The 26,101-nt window shown below is 50.0% G+C and overlaps 1 protein-coding gene across 14 annotated transcripts in view; it reads left to right on the top strand.

Annotated features, from left to right (window-relative positions):
- PKNOX2 (PBX/knotted 1 homeobox 2) overlaps positions 1-26,101 on the top strand; it is a 310,043-nt gene that overhangs the window by 255,831 nt on the left and 28,111 nt on the right. For all 14 annotated transcript variants that reach the window (XM_038535746.1, XM_038535750.1, XM_038535757.1 and 11 more), the window contains 2 exons: positions 9,046-9,217; positions 21,008-21,196. In XM_038535746.1, the coding sequence (XP_038391674.1) occupies positions 9,046-9,217; positions 21,008-21,196 (361 nt within the window). The remainder of the gene's footprint in view (positions 1-9,045; positions 9,218-21,007; positions 21,197-26,101) is intronic.

The raw sequence follows: 26,101 nt of genomic DNA, 5'->3' as shown, positions 1-26,101 counted from the left end.
GAGATTCTCTTGCGCTGCGTTGATCTTGATGCTCGAAGGGTAAACGTGGGGGCTCAGGTCTGTGACCCCCAAGGACGCGCGTGTCTCAAGGGCAGAAGAGCAAAAGGGAGAAGAAGGAAGTGGGTTCAGTGATACACGGGGGAGGGGAAAGAGCACAGAATTCGGAGCGTGGGTACCCAGATTTCAATCTCAACTCAGTCCCTTACTAGCTTGGTATCATTATTTAATGATACACTTCTGGGTTCGTTAATTGGTAAAATGGGAATGAGAAGGATATGGAGTGTTCGGATGCAATAAGGACGTGCAAGAGCCCTTTGTAACTTTGTGTGGGTGTGTGTTTAGTCACTGCCAGTGACCAAGGCAGAAGGGAGAGCGGCCCTCCCCCTGCACCCCCTCCAGGCTGCCTGCACGTGGGGCCCTGGCTAGATCTCTGGTGGCTTGGACAGGAGCTCTGACTGCCCCTCACCAGCTACCCTTGGGAAAGACACTTCCCTTTTCTGCGCCTGAGTCACCTCTCCTTAAAATGAAGGGGCCAGACGTGAGGTCCTCACAGGTCTCTAGCTTTAGGTTGTTTGTATTCGTACCCTTGCAGACTCGCCTTGGCAGTCACTTCATTGAGATCTCACATTTATTATTATTATTTTTAATGTGCCAGGAGGGAGGGGTGTGTAGAGGGGGTGAAGGGATGGGGACAGAGCAGACTGGCCGGCGCTGGGCTCCACCCTTGCCAGGAATGGACCTGTCCACCCACCTGGGGGAGGAGAGCTGGTTGGAGCCCAGGAACCCTAGCAGATGCGATTCCAATTTAGCAACAAGAAGAAGTCCTCTCCAAGGCAACCCAGGCGAACACACCACCCACTAGGCAGGGCTAAAAATACACCCGCATGGCTTCAACGTCACACCTGAGGTAAAAATACATCCAACCAGGAGCTGCTGGCTCCTTCTCCCCCACCCCACTCTGCTCTCTCCATCTGGTGCCTTCGAGGGGAGGGGAAATGGAGGGCCGGGCGAGCTCTTCCTTCACACTCACCCCCTCCCTCCAGGACCCTGCCAGCCCCCACCCCACACACAAGCCAGCAGAGCCCAAGGAACACAGGTCCTTTTGTAGCCATTGTAGCTAGAAGCTGCCAGATGGCAGCGTCTGATCTGAGTCTTGCTGAAGGGATGGATTCTGAGCCCGAAAGAACTTCAGGATTGCGTCTTAGAACCTCCCTTCCCATAGTTCGTTTGTTCCCATTGGTTGATTCACCACACATTTGTCGATCCTCTGTTGTGTGCCAGGCACTGTGTTTGACCCTTGGAAATTCAAAAAGAGATAAGATGAGCTCGTGGACCAGAGCAGCTCACCACATAGTGAGGAAGACAGATCTGTGCACAAACAACTATAGTTAGTAGAATTTAATGAGTGTCATAAGGGAAATAAAAATAAATTCTTACTGGCAGTGCTTTTTTGGTTAAAAAAAAAAAGAGGTTCTGAGTTCTGATAAATTGTACATCGCCTCTCCTCCTCCTCTTTCTGTGCCTCTATTTGAATTGGCACGTGGGCTTGTTTTCCCTGCCAAATGAGTCAGTGGATATGGGAATAGAAATTTATTGGAGCCGATGGTGTCAATGTTGCTCTGAATAAAGAAGGTGCCCACACACCTTTCCAGGGAAATGGAACAAGCATTAATTGATAGCTTACTAAGTGTCAGACACTCTACGTGTCTCTTCATTGAAACCTTACAGTAACCTGCGTGGTAGGTGATATGAGCCCTGTTTTGTAGAAGAGGAAACTGAGCCTCAGAGAAATTCAGTAACTTGCCCCCGAGTCACACAGCTGTCTCACCTTAAAGTCTATGCTTATTTCAGACCACCGAGCTTCTCACCTTAAATTATGAGCGAGGTCAAGATAGAAACCCCAAAGTGCTTCCTATGATGCTTCAGAGGCGGCAATGGTTTTCTTGCTGGAGAGACCCACTAGGAAGCCTTGGTGGAATGGGTGGCATCTTGACATGGATTCTGAAGATTATTACAGGTGACAGGTAGAGATGCAGGAACACAGTTCAGGAGTGGCAGGAGCAAAGGTGGGCGCGAGAAGTCCAGATTGCCTCCGTTGGTGAAGGCGGTCAGTGAAAAGACGAGGGGCCAGGGACCACCCACTGTCTGGCCAAGACCACATTCTCTTTCGACTCTTAAGAAAAAAGTACTGAAGAGAAGTCTGAGGCCATACCCAAAGCACCTGAAGTGTGAACTTATTAGTTCATTGGCATCCAGGAGAACGATAGTTGTGAGAATGAATACTTGTAATGGACCATCAGGCCCTGAATAGATGCCCAGGAAAAAGACGGGCCCGTCCCAGAAAGTGGCTCTAGGGTATTGTCTGTGAATCTCTGATCCCAGTGACCTCTGACCTGAAGCGCTAGAAATAAAGGATCAAAATGCCAGCCCGTGGGTACAGTAGTTTCCCAAGTGGTGGGCCTTTGGCAAGTGGAGACCTGCACTGTGTGTGTGAGTGGAGACTAGGTGGGTAGCTGCAGAGCCAGCCTGATCACTGCCTTTCCCACCTTCGCCCACCTCGCTGGCCACCAGACTAATAATGTCCTCTGGCCCCGACCAGGCCTCTTGTCCCACCAGCTCATCACTGAAAATCTCCACCCAGAAATTTTGCTCTCCTACCAACCATTCCACACCCTGAGCAGTCCATCCCCCATCCCAGCTAGGAAGGGCCGGGGAGGCTCTGGCCCCTGTGCCCTTTGGAAGAAGCAGCCAGGGCTTGGGGACGGGGTGAGGGTTGACGCACAGCCTCCTCTGCCCATCTTCCCCCTAGCCCGAGGAGTCTGGGCTGAGCGAGGTACAGGACAGGCCTAGGGGCTCCAGGGGCAGTGCCAGGGAGAAGAGGGAGACAGCCAGGCAGGCTGCCACACACTTGGCTGGACCCATAATTGAGGTCCGCAGTCCCGGCCAAGGTCACAAGGGAAGGGATGGCTGAGAGGCTCAGAAGTGACGGAGTGGCATGACTGTGAATCACAAGGTTTATCACCCAGAAAGAGAACTCGACACGAATGTGCCCCACTGCGTATGACCATCCTGCCCCCCCCGCTTCCCCGGAGTCTCTGGCGCTCTGCTCTGCTACGTATCTCTTCTCCGTCTGCCTCTTATGTTTGTCACATCTGAGCTTCCCTGAAGCTCTCTATTTTTTGTATTCTTTCTAACTTTTTTCCTGCCTCTGCTTCTGTATTTCCAGTCCTCTAAGCGGAAAGAAATATGGAAAAAAATGTTTTTTCCCAAAAGCCCAGGTTGTCCAAGGAGGAAGGAAGAGATACAGAAAAGGGTCCCACTGTCTTTTCTTGAATCCTTCAAACAAAAGGAAACATGCTTCAGCCTTATAGGGGAACTTGAAGTTGGGTCCGAGCATATGAATTACCAAGGAAGTGGTGGTCTCCATCCCTGGAGGCCTTTGAATGTTGGAGAAGCCAATCGGGCCAACCCATGTTGAGAGTACCTGTCCTGAGGCGGGGAGGAGTACGGTGGGCAGGTGGTGTTGAGGCTCGCCTGCCCAAGGAGGCTCTGGGAAGCCTCGCCGGAGAGGGCAGGATTGCTTCGGGGCTGGAGTGGGGGCTGCTCCCGGCCGCCAGAGGGAGGGTGGCCTTGGCCACTGCCAAGGGCTTCAGCCCACATCCTGCCCTGTCCCCAGTCTGCTCCCTGGAGGGCGGGGCAGCCCCAAACTGGGCATTCCAGGGCAGCACATGGGTGATGTAAAAAAACAGACGAAGGCAGAAATGTCAGAAGTAATTAAACCAAACGACGGCTTAAACCCCTGTAGAAATCAGTACATCCGGCTTAATCACCTTCCTAAGCCAGCACAAGACTGCGGTTCTACGGAGAGCAGTTCTTTATGTCTCTGGATCGTTAGCGGAAACTGCGTATCTCGCGCTTGATTTTGGTTCAGTTGCTCCTGAGGAGAGGTGATGAGGGTGGGGGATGGGGGTAGGGCCCCCGAAAAGAGAAAAGAAATAATAAAATGTGATTTGAGATCATCTCTTCTTCCCCTCTGCTTGAGCCCCGGCGCCTCCCCTGCTCCTGGCTCTGTCCGCTCTCACGGCTCCCACCCGCCCCCTCCCAGCACCCAGGCAGAGGCACAATGCTGAATGTGCTAAATTAGGCCATTAGAGAAATTCATTTCTCTTTATTAGTCTGTGTCAAATCCTTTTTATTAGTGGCTGGAAACGACCTCTCTTCTGCAGTAAAATGTCATGCCAGTTCACTCCTTTTATTTGTTCTGCACTGACGAGGCTCAAACTCTCACTGAATTAGTGCAGTGAGATTTATTTCCTCCAAATTTTGAACGGCTTAAGAGAGATTGGGGTGGCGGGGGCGGTCAGGCGGGAGGCGACAGGGGGAGAAGAGTGGAGAAAGATCTGGGAGGGAGAAGGTGAGCTCTTATGGAGGTCAAATGTCCTCCACTCTTTGGAAATAAAGTCTAATGGTCATCTTTCATATCTTGTTCATCATAGTCTGGGCACCGGGGACGGAGCTTCCACATTCCTGCTTCTAGCCTCTGAAGGGTATTGACCCACAGTGGGACAGATCTGGACGGCAGGAAGAGGAACTCCTTAAAACCCATCTTAGCTGGCCAAACCGAAGCTCAGAGAAGGCCAGGAATAAAGAACCAGACCCCACGCCTAACTGGAAATGCTTCTTGCCATCCCCCACCTGGTTCAGGCGGGACCATTCACATCCCAGGAGGCTAAGACACCCAGCTCCCATGGTCCCTGACCTACTCACCCCCAGCTTACCCCAGCCTGCAGCATGGAGGAGGCTTCCGGCCTCATCTCCAGCCTTCTGGGGTGATGTTGGAGGGTAGCTTAGAAATATAGGTCAACCCATAGGCCGGGTGGCTGGGCCAGAGGCTGGGGACTGGGCTGGGGACAGCCTTAGAGGAGCCCGCAGCATGACTGCAGCCATGGAACCCAGCTGAGTCATTAAGAAACAGCCTATTTCTCAGTGTGTGTGTGTGTGTGTGTGTGTGTGTAGAGTGTCTCAATGGTCCCCGTGCTTGAAGTAGCAGGTAGCCATCTAGGTTTATCGAGGGATCCAGGCAGATAGAGCATGGGAGCCACAGACAGCTCACTGACCCTGGCGAACACTTGTAGGAAAGCCGTGGGCAAGCTCCGGTGCCGTCTGAGCCCCAGGCCTCGGGGACCCAGGGATCAGAGTGGCCAGAAGCAGGAGCCTGGGGAGGGTGTCCATGAGAAGAGAGGTGTGGGAGCTGATAGTGTGGCTCAGGTGGGGGTGGGGGCTGGAGACAGGTGTCCATGCGGGCGTCCATGGGGTCTGCTCTGTGCTCCAGGGGTCCCTGGTTAAATTGGGGTGGGAGGGGGGCAGCAATAGAAAATGTTTCCTTATTCTGAGAGATAGCAGAAGCCATAGAAAATACCCCAGATATGCCCTACACACACACACACACACACACACACACACACACATGCATGCACACATGTTCTGGGGAGATCTGACACCTGGAAGTGAGAAGTTTATAAAAAGGGCCCCTGCTGTCACTCTGCATAGGGAGTGTACGTTGCTCCCCAGTGTGTGTGACAATGCCCCCGTCCTACCTCAGCCCCCACCTCTGGTCTAACACCTGCTTCTCTTCAGCCTCCTCTCCTTCCATTCCCGTCCTGCGTGCCTCACTCCACACACTCATCTGGATTTTGTTCTAGAAACGTGCCAACCTCATTTCTACCTTAAATACTTTGTTTTTTGTTTTTTTTCCTTGTTTGGAATGGCCCCTCCCTCAGATCTTTGCATGACTGCCTCCTCATCACTGGAAGCTTAACTTAAATGTCACCTCCTCAGAGAGGCCCTCCCTGACTACTGTCTGCCCTGCAGGGGTAAGTACAGTGGCAAAAAAGACTACTCTCCCTGCCTACCTAAACTCTAACGCTGGGAGACTCCATCACTCGCAGATCCCTCTTCCCCACCCCACATGCCATTCAGGCTGTGTACACAGAACACACAAACCCCTCACACATACTGCTTGCAAATAACACATAACGCATGCGCACACGCACTGCATACAACACGGGGCATATGCACACCTTACAGCACACCAAATCTGCATCCCGCTTTCATACACACATGTGCACGCATACTGCAAAAATGCGTTGTGTGTGCACACACAATAGCAACGCACAGGCCAGGACACCTGGACAACACTCACACCCGCTCTCATTGGCAGCCAACATTCAACCCAGGTGCACATGTGTGCACACGCATGCACACACATAGACCATCCCCTCCCCATGCAGCCGCTGCCCACCCTCCCTGCAACCAGCGAGGGAGGAACCTGCGGTGACCGGCGGCGGCTGCGGGGCTCGGGCGGGGGCCGCACCCCCACCACCTGGCACGATGCTGCGGATTATTAGTTCCTGGTAATTTAGTGCCCTTGTACAGAGTCGATTTGTGCCTTTCATTCCTAATTGATCTAGTGGCTGTTTAAATGGCAGCAGGCATCTGTTGAGAGTACGAAGGTTCATAAGGCGCAATAATTCATAACACCGTCTGGAATTTGCCTTTCATGTCCCTCAGCTAAACCACTGCAGGGCTCTGCTTAAATTACAGCCACTGAGGCTTTCTTTGGTATTCCACTCAGGGCCAGGAGAATCTTGCATTAAACTGGGATCAGGTTAGATTAGACTATAATATGCTGCGGTATTAGTGGCTGCAAATGAAGACTTACACTGGAGTTTAACCCCTTCACCTGGTTTTCTCTTTGTCTTCAGCCGGACGGGTAAGGGACCCCTGGTTTGCCCTGCCAGCTTCCTCTGGGAGCCCAGGAGATGGGCTAGCTCTTGGGGGCTGCCCACGCGCCGCCTCAGACATCCAGCCTCTTTCCTCTCCAGACTGTAACCTCGGCTGCAGCCTGGGTGGGGGGCAGCTGTGTGTGCAACAGCTCCCAAGACAAGGGTCAGGAGGTGGTGTCCAGGGGAAGGCTGCCCCGCCAAGTGGCTCAACTGAAGCAGGCATGTCCCTCTCCTCATCCGCCAGTGCCCCTGAGCCCGAGCAGAATGCCCAGTCAGTAGAGGCTGTAGGTGTGGATGGCATTGAGAGCCTTCTGTCTTATTGCCCAGAATTACCAGAATCCCAGCACGGGGCAGGCCATTAGTGGTTCCCCCATCTGTACACCAACACTGTAGGCTGGATAGTCAGTCTTTCTCTTGCTGTGTTCGTAGCATGTTGGGAGGAAGAAAGCCTGGTCTGTTTGTCTCTGCAAGACGTACTGTGTTCCCCAGTATGGTAGCCACTAGCCACCCTGGCTACCTATGTAAAATTAGTTAAGTAAATTTAAAAGTCAGGGGTCCCTGGGTGGCTCAGTCAGTTGGGCATCTGCCTTTGGCTCGGGTCGTGATCCCAAGGTCCTGGGACCGAGCCCTGCATGGGGCTCCCTGCTCAATGGAGAGCCTGCTTCTCCCTCTCCCTCTGTCCCACCCTCCCCCCACTTGTGTTCTTGCAAGCTCTGCGCTCTCTCTGTCTCTCTCTCTCTAAAATAAATAAATAAATAAATAAATAAATAAATAAATAAATAATCTTTTAAAATTCAGAGTTGCAGGGTCCACCGTCATATTTCCAGTGTTTGTTGGCCTCCCTGGGTTGGTGGCTACCATATTGGGCAGAGGAAATTGTAGAACATTTCGATCATGGCTGAAAGTTCTATCAGACAGTGCTGGCTAGAATGTGCTCTTGGCAGAGACCTGGGAACCAGGCCCAACGCATGTACTTCCTCCTCTCCCAGCAAGCAGGGCTTCATCAAGCAGAAAAAAGCTGGATTGTGTGCTCCCAAGGGGCTGAGGGGAGACCAGAGAGGGATGTGGGCAGACGCTCTTCTGGAATCGCAGTGGAAGGGAGTGAGGCTGCAGGGTCCAGCGTCAGCGTCAGCAAGCTGTGCAAACACCTGCACACATGCTGGATGCTGAGACCTAATTGTTCACACATGCTGCGGGGAAATAAGAATTATGTGCCCTTGTATGTGCAAATAGGCGCACACACATGTAATATGCAGTAAACATTTATTGGGATCCACGTACCTCTTCCAGACTCTGGACACACAGTGATGAAGGAGGTAGGCTCAGCTCCTGCCCTCATCTCGCTCAGAGTCTAGTGAGGAAGGCTGATACTAAAACAAACCATTCAGGGAGCCATCAGCCGCGGTTAGAGGCAGGGGAGTGAAGGAAGCCTCCCCGAGGTGGTGATGTCTAAGCGAGGACCCCGAGAGCCAGTCAGGGACTGAAGTAGGCACTTCAGCTTATGTAATCACAGAACAACACCCACACACTCACACATGCTCACACTCACACTGTCTTCACTTGCTCATTCATCATCAGCCACCAATATTTAGGAAGTGCCTGCTGCCCCACTCACAAGTGTGCAGGGCAGGGTAGGTCCTAAGGATACAATGATCATTAAAACAGGGCCAATCTTGGGAGAGAACAGGGATGCAGATAATCATTGAGTCACGGTTGTGCTAAGTGTGCAATGAGAGGAAGGTGCAGGGAGATTGTATAAATGTAACTGGGGTGTGTGACCCAGCCAGGGGACTCAGGAGAGGTGGCGACACCAGCCCACCGTGTATGGATGAGCATTCGAGCTCACACAGTCCCCCTGTGCACACTTGCAGACACACAGGTGTGCATATCTGCTGCCCTCAGCTGGCTCTACTAACCACTACTGCTCATGTGCAGGACTTTTCTGGATACTTCCTACACTTCCTTCTCGGGTTGACCTTGAGCGGGAAATGGACACTGATTTCCGTGAAGGGTGATACCCCTCATCTCTCACCAAATATCCGCGCAGCTTATCTGACTAAAGAGAAGGGTTAGGCACCCACTGGGGAGGAATAGAGTCCTCGAAGGCCCCAGGAGCTGGGAGACCAGGGAATGAGGTGCTGCCTTCCAGGCTGGCATGGGGGCCTTGGGAGTGTGGGCAAGGGGCCCCCGGTGGCTTCCGAGCCCCGCCAGCAGCAGGTCTGTGTGTGTGCGCATGTGTGAGCTCTTGCTGTCCCCGCAGGCACCCTCTTTTCCCGCTCCTGACGCTGCTGTTTGAGAAATGCGAACAGGCCACCCAGGGCTCGGAGTGCATCACCTCCGCCAGCTTTGATGTGGACATCGAGAACTTTGTCCACCAGCAGGAGCAGGAGCACAAACCCTTCTTCAGCGATGACCCAGAACTGGACAATCTGGTAAAGACCCTCCAACCCCCACCCCGGCTAGGGTCTTCCTACCCTTTGATCCTTCCAAAAGCCTTAGAAATGATCCTTTTATTCCTTCCATTCATTCAACAGAAGTTTGGGGGTGCCCGCTGTGGGGCAGGCACTAGATGCACCCATTCTAGCAGTTGAGAGCCATTTCTGGTTCCTAACCCAAGAGTCGCATGCCCAGGTTTTGCTGCCAATGGCCTTCTGTTCTCTGCACACCTGCATCCCACTACCCTGCCCCCTTTGCAGTGTAGACAGGAGGGAAGGAGGGTCATGGGAGCCAGAAGGTCTGGTGTAGCTGTTCTGAGGACTCCAGTCCTGGCGTGTTAATAAATATGTCTTGGGCCACTCAGAGAGGAGCTGATGGCTAGTGCGCTCCTGTGTGGAGGATGAGGGCAACAGGCATATTTAAACCCATCAGCAGAGAAAAAAGCCTGCAGACACAGTCATGTTGAGAAGGCCAGCGGATGTCCTGTCCATCTGGGCCTAGACTAGGCTCCAAAACCCAATTTATCATCATCCAGATAATCACTACAGGTTTTTAAAAAATATTTATTCCTGGACCCCACACCTGGACACTGTGATTCAGTAAATTGGGTGGGGCCCAAGAATCTACAATTTTTTAAGTTTCCCGGGCAATTGCAATCATCAATGAGATTTGATACCCACTACCACAGGTGACATCTAAAATTCTCTTCTAGCCCTGGGAGTTGTGTTGAAAGAGAGAGAGAGGGGAAGGGAGAGAGAGAGAGAGAGAGAGAGAGCAAGCAATAGGGAAGCTGCTCTGTTCATGATTTCATTCATCATGATATATAGTCATCCTGGAATTATTAATTATTAAGCACAATTTTTGATTTTCCTGTGGGCAGATTACCTAGATCATGCATGGTGAATTTGGAAACTCTGCAAAACGCTCCTCCATAAATCAATGGTAGTGCTGACCTCTTGTAGCCAGAGTTTAGCTGATAACCTGCTCCCAAAAGAGAAATAGAATTAGAAAAGCAAATGTGGCACCAAAACAATGTACACACACACACATACACACACACACACTCAGAGCACCTACAGAACAGATTTAAGTGACTTCTATATTATTCTGTGCTGTGAACTATCCACCCCACTGCTTCTCTCAGGAGTCGAGTTTGATATTTCATGGAGTCTGGAAGAGCTGCCGGGAGAGCCCACCCTGGCCTGGAAATTGGTGAAGTGTCACAGTGGGGCTGGCGTTTAGAGAGAAGGAGCACATGCCAGAGCGTGAGCACTTGCCTGCCATCAGGCATGTTAGCTGGTATCTGAGAGCCCTGGGTCTGCTCTGCCCATCCCTGGCCTTCCTTCGCCCCTGGCTGGGCTGGAGCAGCCCCACTTCCCAGGAGCCCAGACCACTGTCTGTCCGGTTCCTTGCAGGCTGGTCTGGCCCTCTCCGGTGTTCAGCTGACCACCATCTCAGAACTGCAGCTCCGAAGTAGGTCTTTGGAATTTAGACCCACAGTAGCTATGGAGCTAGGGGAGGAGGCAGCTTCCTATTCTTTTTTAAGATTCTATTTATTGGGACCCCTGGGTGGCTCAGTCAGTTAGGCATCCGCCTTCAGCTCAGGTCATGATCCTGGAGTGCCTGGAAGGAGCACCATGTCAGGCTCCCTGCTGAGGAAGGAATCTGCTTCTGCCCTTTCCCCTGCTCCTTCTCTAACTCATGCCCTCTCAGATAAATAAAGATTTTATTTATTTGTTTGAGAGAGAACACACGCATGTGTGCAAGAGAGAGAGAACATGAGCAGGGGGGAGAGGGAGAGGGAGATGGAGAAGCAGACTCCCTAGTGAGCAGGGAGCCCAGTGCAGGGCTCCATCCCAGGACCCTAAGATCATGACCTGAGCTGAACGAAGACAACCGAATGAGCCACCCAGGGCCTGTGGCAGCTACTTCTGTGCAAGGCAGAATGGACCTGAGGGGCCGGGACCCACTCCTGACACATGACATGAAAAGAAGCTGAGGCCTAAGTTGGTAGGAAAAAGTAAAATCAGGCTGAGTAAAGTGAAAGAATTGAAGCGTTTATAAGAAGCAGGAGTCCTAGGGTCCTAACGAACCTCACACACCTTGCCCACCACTCCCTGCCAGGTGAAAGTATCAAAGACACCCTGTGAACCGCCTCCTTTTCTAGTATAACCTGGAAAATACCAGTAAGTTGCTGGCTCTGTGCTCTCCCCTCGCTAACACTACCTGGATCTCTCTGGGTTTTTTGTCACCCAAAGAATCAAATTTCTTGATTCAACCCAACAGAACTTGGTCAGGTATGTGCTGCATGAGCACCTGACCTAGGGATGTGGATGCCCCGTGGCCCCGGACCTCTGGTGTTCCCTGGTCTTCTCATTCCAGGTGACTGGGCTGGGACTGGTTCAGTGGATGGACCAGTCCTCAGACATCACATCTACCCACGTGGACCTGATTTACTTAAAGGTGTTGGCCACGGTCAATGGCTGGCCTACCGGTCAGGTGTTTAAATAGAGAGTCGAAGGAGCACTTCGAGACACAGGACGGAGCCCGGCTTCACTGAGTGTGTGACTTTCATGATGTAACTCCTTTGAAGCTTGGTTTCCTCATCTGTAGTGCTAAGACACCCATCTCATGTGACTGCAATAAAAAAAATTAACGAGATGGCGCGTGGAACTAAATGTCCTTTAAAAATGGGTGGCATCCAGAAGGTTAATCTCGAAGGCAGTATCGCTAAGGTAAGGAGGCCCACCTCCCCAACCTCTCCTCCTGGCCATCTAAGAGACGGTGGGGCGGGGACCCTGCAACTTTATTTGGGGAGTCCAGCAGTGCCCTTTGCCTCCCTGATTACGGTCCCATGTTGGAAGGGAGCGGCTCAAGAGGCCAACCACAGGGGCCATCATTAGAACAAGAATCATGTAGCCAGCACAGCCGAGATGCACATAATTAGAAATTAGAAAAAGGTCAGATCGCGTCATTATCAGCTCAATCAGCTGCTGAGTGCCACAGCCAGTTAATTTGGCATCTGTATTTTTTACAACCCCGCACACGTAGCCCAACGGACTGTAACTCTTTATCCGGACAGATATACTGCGCAGCGGAGCAGGGACATAAAATGAGAGACCCCAAGCAAATGAGCTGAGATAATTGAGAGATTTATTTTTTATATATATGTGTGTCAGGGCGGCTTTCCTTTGCCCTTGAATATTGACTTTCACAGATGGGATTGTCAGGAGGACATGGGGGGTCCCCCAAAACTTTGTCCCACCCTGGGGCCTCAAGTCTCCCTCTGATCCTGCTCCCTCCCCAGCCCAGACAGCCCATGGGCCCCAGCCCTGCCAGGCCAGCCATTAGGACATAAATCCCACCACCTCCAGCCACTCATTCTCCATTCCTCCAAGCAAATTGCCTCACTGAGCAATCCCAGCCCCTGCTCCCCACTGTGGTCTCCCAGACAAGTTCCCATGGGAACGGGCTGTCCCAGAGCTGCCCAAAGATCAGAGAGGTTCCCAGATCATAGGCCTCCGCGGGAACTTCCCTCCCCTGCTAGCCAGCTGCTCCCGCAGTAGAATCACAAAACACTAAGAGAAAAACACAACCTCAGGGAGAAGCCAATCCAGCCCATCCCACTACCCATTTTACAGATGAGGACACTGAAGTCCAGAAAAGGAAAATGAGTCATTAGGACCAAAGCCCATGTCTGCTGGCTCTCAATACCCTACTCCTTCTGGGGTGACCCCACCTTATTTACAAAGCCCTCATTTATAAATGCCACCAGCATCTCTACACACCCCCTGTCCATCCCCTGGTGCCCACTCTCTGCCCTTCTCTACCTCCCTGTTTCAGGGCTGTGGGTGTGGCTCCTCCCCCCACCGCATGGTGGCTAAGCTGGCGTACCCCCAAACCCCCAGCTGAGCTCCCTCAGGAGCCCCCCCACCCAACCAGTGCTCACCAGGCCCATTTCTCACCTGGCCCACTGATCCCCTGCCTGGACCCAGCAGCCTCTGACTGGCAGTTGGTAAAGTTTGTAAAATTTGCAAGTTCCCCAAACCCCTTTGAAAGGTAAAAGCTTTTTGTTTTATAAAATCTGATTTACGGGCCCCCAGTGCAGTGCCGAGGTTTTATATATTATGCAAGATTTCAAACCGAGGCTGTAAAACGTACGGTTTCAGTTTCATGCATGGAATTTTTTTATGTGTAAATTTTTTAACATTTATGGGGCACGTTTTAATGAGACTCTGGTGTGGCTCGAGGGACAGATTATGGCTGCCTGACCGCAAAGCCAGCTCCAAAATGGGGCCCCCAGGCCCCTGGGCCCACTCTAAAGAGGCAGGGCCAGAGGCCGGAGGCTGTGAATAAGGAGGCACACGAAGGAGCCGGGCCAGAGCCCTGGGCCCGCAGAGACCTCGGGCGGCCCCGATCAGAGTCGTTCACTTCAGGCTTCAGTCCAGCTCTTCACCTACACAGGAGCAGAAAACCTTACCAACACCAAGATAGGGAAAGCTGGGAGAATAATCAAAGCTAGTCACGATTAACATTTATAGAGCGAGCACTTACTAGGTGCAGGTGCCACTGTAAACACCTTACATATATTATCTTATTTAATCCTCTTTTGGAACCCACAAGGTATGGATGTATGATTGTTTCCATTTTATTTATTTTTTTTAATTTTTATTTATTTATGATAGTCACAGAGAGAGAGAGAGAGAGAGAGAGGCAGAGACATAGGCAGAGGGAGAAGCAGGCTCCATGCACCGGGAGCCTGATGTGGGATTCGATCCCGGGTCTCCAGGATCGCGCCCTGGGCCAAAGGCAGGCGCCAAACCGCTGTGCCACCCAGGGATCCCGATTATTTCCATTTTAAAATGAGGAGATTGAGACACAAGGTGAAATCACTTCGTTCAAGATCCCACAGCTAGTCCGAGGCAAAGGCGCGAGTCAGATGCTGCATGGGGCTCGAACGCCAGCGCCCACACTCTTGACAGCCGTGCTGACCTATAGCTGCTGTTCTTCTAGGGCTTTCTATGCATCAGTTCTTGTTTTTAGTTCTTGCGAGCTGTATCTCACTTAACTCCTCAGATCAACGCTGAGAGAGTCACTATTATTATCCCATTTTACAGAAAAAAAAATGGGGAAAATAAAGTGCAGAGATTAAGTAAATTGTCCAGAATTTCTCAGTGGGTGGAAGAAGACCCAAGACAGCCTCCAAAACCCATTGTTCTCGAGCACGCTTCTCTATGTATTTCTCATGGGAGTGCCCCCCACCCCCCCGCCAGGTAGTCATTGTCATCCCCATTTTACAGAGGAGAAAATCAAGGACTAAGAGTCTCATAGCCAAGAAGTTACAGAGCTGGGATTTGCACCAAGTGGGTCTAACTCCCAAAGCCCAGCTCTTCCCTCTGAACCACTTGCTGCCCCAAATTCTGAGGACGCTGGGGGCGAAGTGCCACGTTATTGACTTAAAAGTGATAGGACTTGTGCATGATGGCTTCTGTAGCTGATCATTGCAACCCCCAGTCGTCTGGCAGTTCTCCTATCCCTCGTCTTCACCATTCTCCCACGTCCCATCCGTTGTTCCAGGGACCCTACACTTCCAACAGCTCAGATCCAACTGGTATGGTCAGGGAACCATCCCTGATTAGATTTTAGCTTTGGCTGCCCTCACGACCCACAGGAAATATCTGAACACTTTAAGGAATGAAAGTGTGTAATCTCTTTTGTCTATAAGTGAGGGAGAGGAGTCCTGGCTTCCTAAGTTGCAGAAGAGGGAGAGGGGGAAAGAAGCTGCCCTCCAGGGAAAGGGTGCCCCCCTCATTGCCGCGGGGGACTTAGGTTACCCGTGCTTATTGCCTGTGTGTCCCTGTTGTTGTGAGACTCTAATGAGATAATGATGAGAAAAGCATTTTGCCAATCATAAAGTGGTGTATGTATACAAGCGTTGTGGAAGGCAAGGATTTATGACCGTGAAGTGCAGAAGCCATGATCCTACAAGAGACCACTTTTTAGCAAGAAACTTGGTGGCAGTGGGGTAGGGGAGAGGATTGGTGTAAAGAATTGGTGTACGAATAGCTACAATGTGCCCAGAAAGTTCGCCTACATTGTCTTGTTCAATTTTCATACCCACTCTACCAGGTAGGTATTTTCATCCTAAATGTTAAGATGAAGTTGAACCACTTGTCCACATTCAGCAGGCAGGAAATAATAGATTTGAGACATCACACCCTGCAACTTCATGGCCAGCGAGTAGCCCCAGTCCTGTGGGACCGGGATGAGGGGTTGGAGAAGCTAGTGCACAGTGATGTGAGACTGAAATGTAAGGTTGCATCTTGTTTTGCTTTTTTTGAAGGGTACTTCTCAGAAGTAAGGGGCTGTTTCTTTATTTTGAAAGAGAAGGCAGAGAGAGAAGCTGGGGGTGAAGCAGGACTTAGGGAAAAAGATTGAGAACACATTCATCACGTTTGATGATGATATTAAATGAAATGGAATTGTTATTGCTCTAGAAGATTTGAAATAACTTTTTGTATGACATTGATCACTTAGAAAAATAGTTTAATAAATCAGAGTTTTATTCTGATTGAGAAGCAAAAACCCGAAACGGCAAACACGTAGGATAGAGAATGATTTACTAAACATAAATACAGGAGGAAAAACACTGGGAATGATTATTTTTCTACTTGCTGAATATGGAATAGCAATAGAAAAGCCAACAGGATATTAGAAATTATTAAAAGAGGTGGAAAAATTATACACATTTGCTTCCCTGTGGTTTCTAAGATACTTTCACATCATTATCTCCTTTAGCCCTCATCAGATCTTGCAAGCTGGAGATGATCATTATCCCCATTTTACAAATGAGGAAGTTGAGACTTGCAGAAGTCATGGAATTGGCCCAGTAACACCCAATTTTGTAAGCAGTGGGCTGGATTCAGGTTGTCTGACAACAACCCCCACAGACTTGCTGCTCCGCTGGACAGCCACCCCCACTAATGGTACAGCCCATCTTTTTCTCTAATATTGAATAGGTCCTACATATTTATTGCCTCAGAATACCATTATGATTTACTCTACCTTCTTAAATCTTTAAACCAAGCCTATTATCCCATAAAAAAGTCATCCTTCAACTGTGCTTTGTTAGACCAAAAAGTAGGTCCACTCTTGACCACTGGGCACCAGATCTGGTGTAAGCTCCTTGTGTATTTTGTTTGAACAAAATCATCCTGCGTAGATTTATTGTGTTTTGTCTTACCTATTTGTACTTTTGGATTCTTTTTAAATAATAATTATTTACTGGCTATGTTTTAAAAATAATTGAATAGATATGTACACCTTTCCACGTGGTGGATGTATGCATGTGGATTTAAAATTAAATGAGTCAATGCAATTTTTATTAAAAATGGAAAATAGTCCAGTAAAGGAAAGCTCAGAAACAGAAAGAAAGAAGAAATGGAAGAAGTAAAGGAAGGAAGGAAAAAAAAGGAAGGAAGAGAGGGAAGAAGGGGAAAAAAAAGAAAGGTTTAAGGAATTAGGGCGATTTTGTCCGAAGGAGACAAAGCCAGTTGGATAATTTATTCAGTCAGATGCCTTGTCCTGTGTGTGACATATAGTGAGACTCAGTGTTTGTGTTGAATGGATAACATTCAGTTAAGGGAGGTGGTGTTGATGGAGTCACTAGATGTTCTTGGTGCTGGGTAAGCACTTCATATTCAGGCAGGAGGAGAGATTCTGGGACATGTAAGGAAGAACTTCTCGATCAGCAGGCTGAGAGACATAGTGGTGGTCTGAAGTGAAGCTTCTGACAGGGGCAGCCTCAGAAGAGAGGATGTAGCCATGTAGCCTAGAGAGTTTGGACCATCCGCTCACCTGGACGCCAGCCCAGATCATCTCCCAGGGCCCTTCCAGCCCCATCAGTGAATTGAGGGCACGAGTCCTGGTAATGTTCAAGGAATCAAAAACCGGGAAGCCCCTGACAGTCCAACACTCTCTTAACAGTCCAATACCTCTACACTGTGAGGTATTCTGACTCCAGGGGGCTAGGCCAGGAGTGAGAGATGAGAACCCAGAGCAGCCAACGGAGGCAATGTTACCAGGGAGGGTTCTGGAAATCCTAAACTTTAATGTCCCCAAAGCTATTTAGTCTTCCTGGAAGCCCATACTTCCCATCACTGAGCCACCCCACCCCCACCCACCCCACAAATCATGCAGCCTTCAAACTGCTGTTCTCCAGCTACACAAATCCTGAGAGCTTGTCTCGAGGGTGAAGCAACATAAGCCACCTGGCTTCATACGCTAGTGTTATCACTCACCGGCCATGTGATTCTAAACAAGTGAAACTTAGTATCTCTGGGCTTCGTTTTCTTCAATTGTAAAATATGAGCAATAAGAGTACCTGCTCGCAGAGGTGGCTGTGTGGTATAATTACGGCAGGGCATGTGATAGGGTTAACACAGTGCCTGAGACCTTGTAAGAATAAGAAATGTTTGGGTGTTGTTATCAATCAGTCAATGAGCCTTCATTAAACGCTTTATACGGGGCTAATTATTCTGAAAGGCGTAAACCAAGATATCCATGGCCACAGCCAAGTAGGAAATTGAGAGCAAATGTTATTCCAGTACCGAATAATCCATTCTAAAATCAAGATTCCCCTCTTTACCTGGGAGAACACAGTCTCTTTTGGTCTCAGCCCCAGGGAGGGAGCACTCCCTTAGGATAAGACCCGAGGGTTGAGCCCCGCATGAAGACACAGAGCTGTGGGTCTGTCTGAGTGGCACTGAGTCTAATTCCGTACTCCAGGAGCCTTCATTAGTTAAGCACAGTGCATGCCTGCCCATCAGGCAGCCCAAAAGTTAACCCCAGTCACTCCCCACTAGAAATGCCAGTGAAGCTCAGAGAGGAGCGTGGCACTGGTGTCCAGCCATGCCACTCTACTCACACCTGACCAGCAAAATTCTCCGGGAGACATTCCCTGCCTTGTTTCCCAGGCATCAAGATGCTAGCCAACAGCCGGGGGGTGGGGGGGGGGGGTAGGATTAAACAGGAATTCCCTGTATCCTGCTATTATCCATATCAATGGGTCTCAAAGGGCAACAAGCCCCATTTTTTTCATTTTTCATTTTGATGTAATTATAGATTCACACGCAATTTTAGGAATTAATACAAAAAAGTTCTGATTCTCTTCTTGCATAACTACGTAGTTTCACAACCAGGATATCAACAATACAATCTACCAATCTTACTCAGATTACACCAGTTTACATGCACTTGTGTGTGCGTGTGTGTGTGTGTGTGTGTGTGTAGTTTTGTGCCATTTTCTCACAGATCTAGATCTGTGAACACTGATAGTCAAGATACAGAGCAGTTCCTCCCCCTCTCCCCCGCTGGACCCCTGGCCACCACCAATCTGTTCTCCATCTCCATAATGTTGTCATTTCGAGAATGTTAGAGAAGTGGCATCATATAGTGTGTAACCTTTTGAGATTGGCTTTTCTTATTCAGCGTAATTATTCCTTTGAAATCCATCCAAGTTGTTGAGTCTATAGTACTTGGTTCCTTTTTTGTTGCTAAATAGTAATCCATGGCATGGATGTACCACAGTGTCTTTTACCCATTCACCTGCTGAAGTGTAGTTTGGTTGTTTCCAGTTTGGGGCTGTTAGAAATAAGGCTGCTTTGAACATTCACATACTGGTTTTTGTGCAAACATATATTTTTGTCCTCTGGGATAAATCCCCAAGAGTACAATTGCAGGGTGTGTGGTAAGCATATATGTAGTTTTATTAGAAAACAAAACAAACAAACAAAAAAACCCTGTTATACTGTTTTCCAAAGGAGCTGAACCATTTTTCATATCTGTCAGTAATGTACGAGTGACCAAATGTCCATTTCTTTGCCATGGTGTTATCACTATTTTTTTTTTTATTTTAACCATCCTGATAGGTGTGTAAGTGGTATCTTGTTGTGGTTTTAATTTGCATTTCCCTGATGGCTAATGACAATGAACATCTTCTCGTGTGCTTACTTGCCATCTGTGTATCCTTTTCAGTGAAATGTCTGATATTGTCTTTTCCCCCTCTTCGGATTGGGTTGCTTGCTATTTTACTGTTTAAATCTGTGAGCTCTTTACATATTCTAGAAAGAAGTCCTTTGTGAGATATATGGTTTGCAAGTATTTTCTTCCAGTCTATGGTTTGCCTTCTTATCTTCTTCACAGGGTCTTCTGAAGGGCAAACATTTTCAATATCGATGAGTTCTAATTTATCAATTTTTCCTTTTCTGGGTCAAGCTTGTGTGGTCAAGTCTAAGACCTCTTTGCCTACTCTTAGGAACTCATGATTTTCTCCTGTATTTTTGTTCTAAAGGTTTTTATAGTTTTATTGCTTACATTAGGTCTTTGGTGCATGCTAATTCATTTTTATATAAGGTTCGCTTTTTTTTTGCTTGTGGATGTCCAATCGCTCCAGCCTCACTTGAACCACACTTTTTTTGAAAAGCAGCTTGGCAGTATTTATCACAAGCCAAAAGAATGTCCATAGCCTTTTTTTCCTGTCACTCCTGGGAATTCACCTCGAGGAATAATGCAGACGTGTGAAGTAAAAGCTGAAGCTTGGAAAACAGTCACTGTAACATGTTTTATAAAATTGAAATATTGGAAGTAGCCTAAATGCTCAACAATAAGGGATTGGTTAAGGATGGCACACATGAAATAATAGGCAACAATCAAAAACATATTTACTCAATAATTTTTACCCATTCAACAAATATTTACTCAGCATCCATTGAGTGGTGGTGCCAAGGATAACATGGTGAGCAAATCAGACACCATCTCTCCTTTCTAGAAACTCACAGGCTGGAAAAGGACAATAGGGAAGACAGTGCTGCTGTGTAGAAAAATCCATTTGATAAACTAAGGGGAAAATAGGAAACAAAGTTGTATGGACGAGGTGACTAAAGCCATGTTAAAATAGATGCCTGTAGAAAAGACAAAAAAAAATCATCTTTCTTTTAGGGTGATTGGATCAAAGACAGTTATTTTCATCCCTTACTTTCCAAACCTCCTGTCACACTTTTTCTTTTTATAATAATAACAATGATAAAGAGAAGAGCTCCGATTGAGAAATAGCCTCTTGCCGTGAAGGGTTCGGAGTGTCCATTTGAAGAAGCGACAGGCGCATGTACAACAATCCAAAGGGCACAGAAGAGGCCACCACAGACAGCTAGGTGTTCCAGAGCCCAGCTAAGTCCTGCTGGATGATTCCATCAGTCAACAAGTATCAATGGGGCATCTGCAAGGTGACCTGTGTCACATGAGGCACTCAGAATACATGTTTAAGAATAGACAGTCCCTGACTTCTTGAGGCGCTCACAAGAAACTCTCCTGTCTTCCTCATGCCTACTCAGCACCTCACACTTTTCAGCTTGTACATTCCCTCATGCAATCCTTTCAACAAACCTAGACAGTTGTTAGGGAGGGCATAACTATTTTTCAGACAACAAGGTGCAGAGCAATTACCTGAGGTCGCACAGATGATAAATGGCAGGCCCACAGCTAGAGACCTGGCCTTTTAACTCTATGGTTCTCCGACTCGAGAACGGTTGTGGTAGCAGTGGGCTCAACACACACGAACCACCAGCAGGTCGCCATAACTAGAATTTAAATCCAGTGGATGAGAAAGCTCCTACCTAGGGCAGGGGATGGACTTCTCTCCTCGCTGGTGGGCTTGGGGCCCGGGAGGTCAAGGCAGCAGGAGGAGTGTGATACGAATACCTGGGCTCACCTCTCCCTCCTCTCTCCAGATGGTGAAGGCAATCCAGGTCCTGAGAATTCACCTGCTGGAATTGGAGAAAGTCAATGAACTCTGCAAGGACTTTTGTAACCGGTACATCACCTGCCTCAAAACCAAGATGCACAGCGATAACCTGCTCAGGAATGATCTCGGGGGACCCTACTCCCCCAACCAGCCCTCCATAAACCTTCACTCACAGGTAACACACAGGGCTGGGTCCTATCTCCTAAGCCAGGCTTCTACGCCAGGTGTAGGACTGTCTGAAGGCCCCCTGGTGGCCCAGGAAAGTGGATTAGACTCACCGGATCCTTTCAGCATGAGGGCCCTCTTCTGATGCATGAAATGCACATAAGTGTTGAGATGGAAAGTTTTCCTGGAACATGAGACAGGGGCAGAGCTGGGAATGGACCCCAGCCTCCCAGCCCCGCACACTTCTCAAGAGGGCTTGCTGAGCTCTCCGTGTTTTTGAGAAGGAGGCTCTGAGGAAAATGGTCCTTCCCTGAGTCCTGCCCACCTAATAGATGGGTTCTATGCTTCCCATGCGACTGCTTTTCCCAGATCATTTTCCTGTTGCTCACCCTACCCTGGCTCATCTGTCTCCCTAAGGTTCAGGGCCACTGTGAAGGTCGCCTCAAGTCACCCCCCTTCCCAAGAGTCACCCACCACCTTCATCCTGGGAACTGGGGAATGTAGAAATGGCCACTATGTGTTCTAGGTGAACACGGGTTCTTCTCTCCAGGGTGGAATATTTTCTCCAAACCTACGAGCTAAGAAAGCTGCCTGGTGATACCTTTCCATCAAACTCACCGACAATCTAGACAATCTACGTAAGCCATAGCTCACCGCTTTCTTCCTCTCCCACTGAGTTCCCGAGTCTAGGACAGACACATGGGGGGCCCCAGGAGGTTTGCAGTGGCCTCTTCTCATGAGACGATCAGGCTTGGGGAAGAGGGTAAATTTTCTAAGAATGATGGGCACTGGAAAGCAAGTGCCTAAGAGAGGTGGTGCCATTTTTATCTCTAAGCTTTAAGGACCAACACACTTCATCCATCCCTCCAGGTTGGTAGAGGCAGGGGACGGAAGGGTCAGGGGCGTCTCTAGGAGGCCAGCCCCGCCTTGCACATATCCAAAGGGATCTCTGTGGGACTTGACAGTGAGTACTGCATGGGACATGAGGCAAGAAGTTTATTTCCTCTTCCCATTGCTTGAAATCACCAAATCACTTTATTACAGATCTAAAAACAGCCGCCCAGGCTTCTGCTTGCTAATATTCTCTTGAAATAGACTCATTCCTTCAGAGTCTTATTGTACTTTCCCTTATGATCAAAATTAGCAAGAAACTTGCATAAAAGAGGACAATAATTGCTCAACGAGCATCTCGTTTGTAATTTATTAGTTTCTATTATTGTGGGTTACCATGGCGACGCTGCGCAGCCCCGCAGCCCCGGTGACGGGAGAGATTCAAGATAGGAGCTGAGGAGGCCGTGAGGCCTCAGCAAATGGAGATGCACATTTTTATCAGTAATTTTCATGAAAATAATAAGTGAGGAGTTAATGAGATGGAAAGCCATCCTGTGGCTATTGTGAATTTTTTTTAAGTGTTGATCTAATTAGAATGCATCGGTCAGGAAAAGTAATGAGGATTTAGTGCCTCACAGAGATGTGAGGATCATATCAGAAAATTAGCACAAGTCTTTGGAAATAATCAGGTCCTTGGAGAGGCTCTGGATTTCCCCTCCTGGGCTCTCCAAGTCTACCTCGAGCGCTGACATTGGGGGTGCACCGGGGTAATGGGGGAGGAGAGCAGGGCCAGAGGGCTCGGCAGCCACAGCGGGCCCCTCCGGGGTTGGGGTCCTGGGGCTGACAAGTCAGTCTGCAGCCGGCAGGGCCTCTGGGGGCGCGGGGTTGGCAGAGGAGGATAAGACCCCGGGTGAGCCGGGGCGCGGAGCTGCTGCCTGCCCAAGTCCTCCTGGGAGATCCCGGCGCTCGGGGCCTCTGAGCTTTGAGGAAAAGGAGAGAACTTTGATTCCCGTCACTGTAAATATCAGATCTCTGCCTGACAGCGAAGCTGGCCCTGGGTGGCCACCGCAGAAAGGCTTCTGATCTGCTTGGAAAGGGGAACTCAGACAATCGGGCCAAAACAAAGACAGCTAGAGAAAGACGCAGACACTCCTGTCTGGAATTTCGCTAACGTGTCCCTTCATTGCCCCTGACTGCCACCTCCTACCTAGTCCAGACTTCAGTGGGTAAATGGGATCATCGCACACAGGCTGCTGCCCTGGGTGCCTCACCGGCTCGCCTGTCCTCTCTGGCTAGCCCTCAGCCCTCCACACACACACGCACACGTGCGCGCACACTCATGCACACCGCAAACACGCCTACATGTGCCTCTTCAGCCTCTGCCGCTGGATTTGTGGTGCTGAGGCTCTGCTCATGTCATTCTCCTGCCCAGAAGCTCTTAATGTCCTCAGAGTTCTCTCATCCTTTCACCTGATACCCCAGGCTTCCCCGGACCCCCATTCTCCCAGGCCTGTCTGCTCCCACGACACTTGCACAGCTCTGCAGGACCAAGCCCAGCCCCCTCCCAAGGAGGCCACAAGGCTGCTCTCCCCTGGAGGCCCCTCTGACGCCCCATCCAGAAAGGCCTTTTCTTTCTCCCAACTAAGTGCTGGGAGCACTGGGGGCCACTTAATTGTAAACATCACATGTGGCTTCAACTCAGAGTCACTGGTGTATTGTTATTCTCGTCTCCTAGCTAACAGACAGTATTTTATATACAATTATAACCCATGCCTGGTGGCGGCTAACCCAAGGTCTCAAGCATGGATGGCCAGTGAAGAACTGTTGAAAGAAGTAAGACAAGGAAAAAAAAAGAAGAAGTAACACAAGGAGAAAGACGGAGATCAGGCGAGACCAGAGGAAGGAGGGAGGGAGAAATCAGAAGCAAGAGAATGGGAAAGAGAGACAACCCTGGAGAGTCACCGTCAGGAGGGAGGCTTAGGAAGGATGCGGCCCAGACGGAAGGGTAGCAGAGAGAAGGGAAGTGAGGCTGAGAAAGCCAGGGCGGAAGAGAGAGAAGAAAGAATGGCATCGGCAGAGACAGGGGATGAAGGGACAGGCTGGGCAGGTGAGGGGACAGTGTGAAGCCAGGTGTGTGCTCTCCACATTCCCAGGCCCGGCTCCCGTGACTCCCTGAGCTGGGGCTGCGGGCCTGGCTGGGCCTGCCCGGGAGGGAGAGGTCCTGGCCTCCAAGAGACTTTCCGTGCGGGAGGCAGGCCTGGAGATCAGGGCATGGGGGCCGGGATGGGAGAGACGAGAGAAAAGGAGTGTCTGGAGTGTGTTTGTGTGTGTGTGTGTGTGTGTGTGTGTCTGCGCACGCAGGCACACACGCGCATGCAGACGATGGTTCACATTCGTCATGGTTCGACCTTAATCCCCCCAGCCTGAAATAGCCCCACTGAGCGCCAGCCTGGCCCGGGGAGGGGTGTCTCCCCTCTGGAACATGATCCTCAGGATCAACATTCCAGCCGCCTGCCAGCTTTGTTGCAAACTGCTGGCTCATGATTTTCCCTGTGTGCTAATCATTCGGCCTTGTGTTGCAAAGTGGGAGACATTTTTTTAATTCAAATAGGTCTCCCCCCCCCCCAACTCAGATGCCACACCGTGTTCCCATTCAGCTCTGTGGCAGCTGGGCACATTCCCCGCCTGGCCTTCCTGTTTCTGAATGTGAGCTTTCTCTTGGGGGTGGGATGAGGGTAGGGAGTGGGGGAGTCGGCTTCCACCAAGCAGGAGAGCTGACACCGAGTCTCCCAAAGAATTGGGCCACAGTTTTGTCCACGTCCCCAGGAAGCCAGCCTGTACTGCCTGCACCTGATGACATCCAAGCTCCCTCACGCCTCCCAGCCCAGGCTTCTTGCTGGGGCAGCCTCCCTAGGAAGGAGGCTCATCTCAGACTCGCACTCGAGCTTCTCCTGTCTTTTCCTAGAGGTTGTAAACTAAACCATCCCACTGGACAAAACCTAACTCCCACCTCACTCAAGTATTAATTTGACTTGAAACTCATCCCTCTTTCTCTATGGGGATCTAAGCCAGGGCCCCATCGTGGGGCACATTGGGCTGAGCCACGTTCTCAGTCACCAAGCACTGGGGCGGGGGGGGGGGGGGGGGGCACTTACTGTATGCACCCTGCTAGGTCCTGTGAGAGCATGAGTGAATCATCCAGAAGGAGCCCCCAATCTCAGTGCGAAGGAGCTGTGAGTCACACCTGAGGATCTAGATAAGTTATGTGAGCCATGGAAAGCTCCAGGTCGAGGGAACATTGAGAAAGGCGGGAAGGGAGCAGCCAGAGATGGAGAGAGGAACCCCAGGAAAGGGTCTGGATTAAACAAACCACATGTGTGGCCTCAGGTTACCCCAGTCGCTGCTCAGCCTCCTTCCTCCTGCCCCCAGAAAGGGCCCGGCCCGCCCTGCACACTCGCACAGCCAGTCTGTTCCTGCCTAGAGACAGAATGAGCAAACCTCAGCATGGATTAGGTAGGCCAGCAGGAGGATTTTGCCCATTGTGAGTGGAGAAGTCACAGATTCACTGGCCTTGGGGATGAGGGGGGTGGGGGGCGGGGTGTAGGCTTTCCGGGAGCTCCAAAAGTGTTCCCAGGATAGAGAGAAGTCTGGGAGAAGGTGAGGAACAGAAACAACCTTCTAGAATCCCTGGAGAGAAGCAGCTGTAGAGGAGGAGCAGTCATTCGTTCCTGAGCAGTCATTCATTCATGCCCTGCATCTGTGCAAGTGCAGTTGAGCCTGCTGAGTTCCAAGGATCTCAAAGTGGATCTGACATGATCTCTGTCCTCCAAACGTAACAGTGGAGTATCTTGCAACCAAGTTGTGGGGAGTTATGCCCTAAGGTGGGAAATGATGGCCAGTCACCAAAGATGTGAGAGGTAATGGGGAGTGTAGGTGAGGGGGTAAGGGTTGGAAACGTGTTGGAGGCAAATTAATTGAGTAGCTCTAAGAAGAGCTACTTGTGCTGCTCTAGGAAGAGCTGGGAGAGAACAGGGAGAAGGTCAACATTTCCTGAACCTCCCCTACGTCTCCAAACCCTGTATGC

Source organism: Canis lupus, chromosome 5, assembly GCF_011100685.1.
Source record: "Canis lupus familiaris isolate Mischka breed German Shepherd chromosome 5, alternate assembly UU_Cfam_GSD_1.0, whole genome shotgun sequence".
Classification (NCBI taxonomy): Eukaryota; Metazoa; Chordata; class Mammalia; order Carnivora; family Canidae; genus Canis; species Canis lupus.
This window is presented reverse-complemented; position numbering and strand designations above follow the sequence as displayed.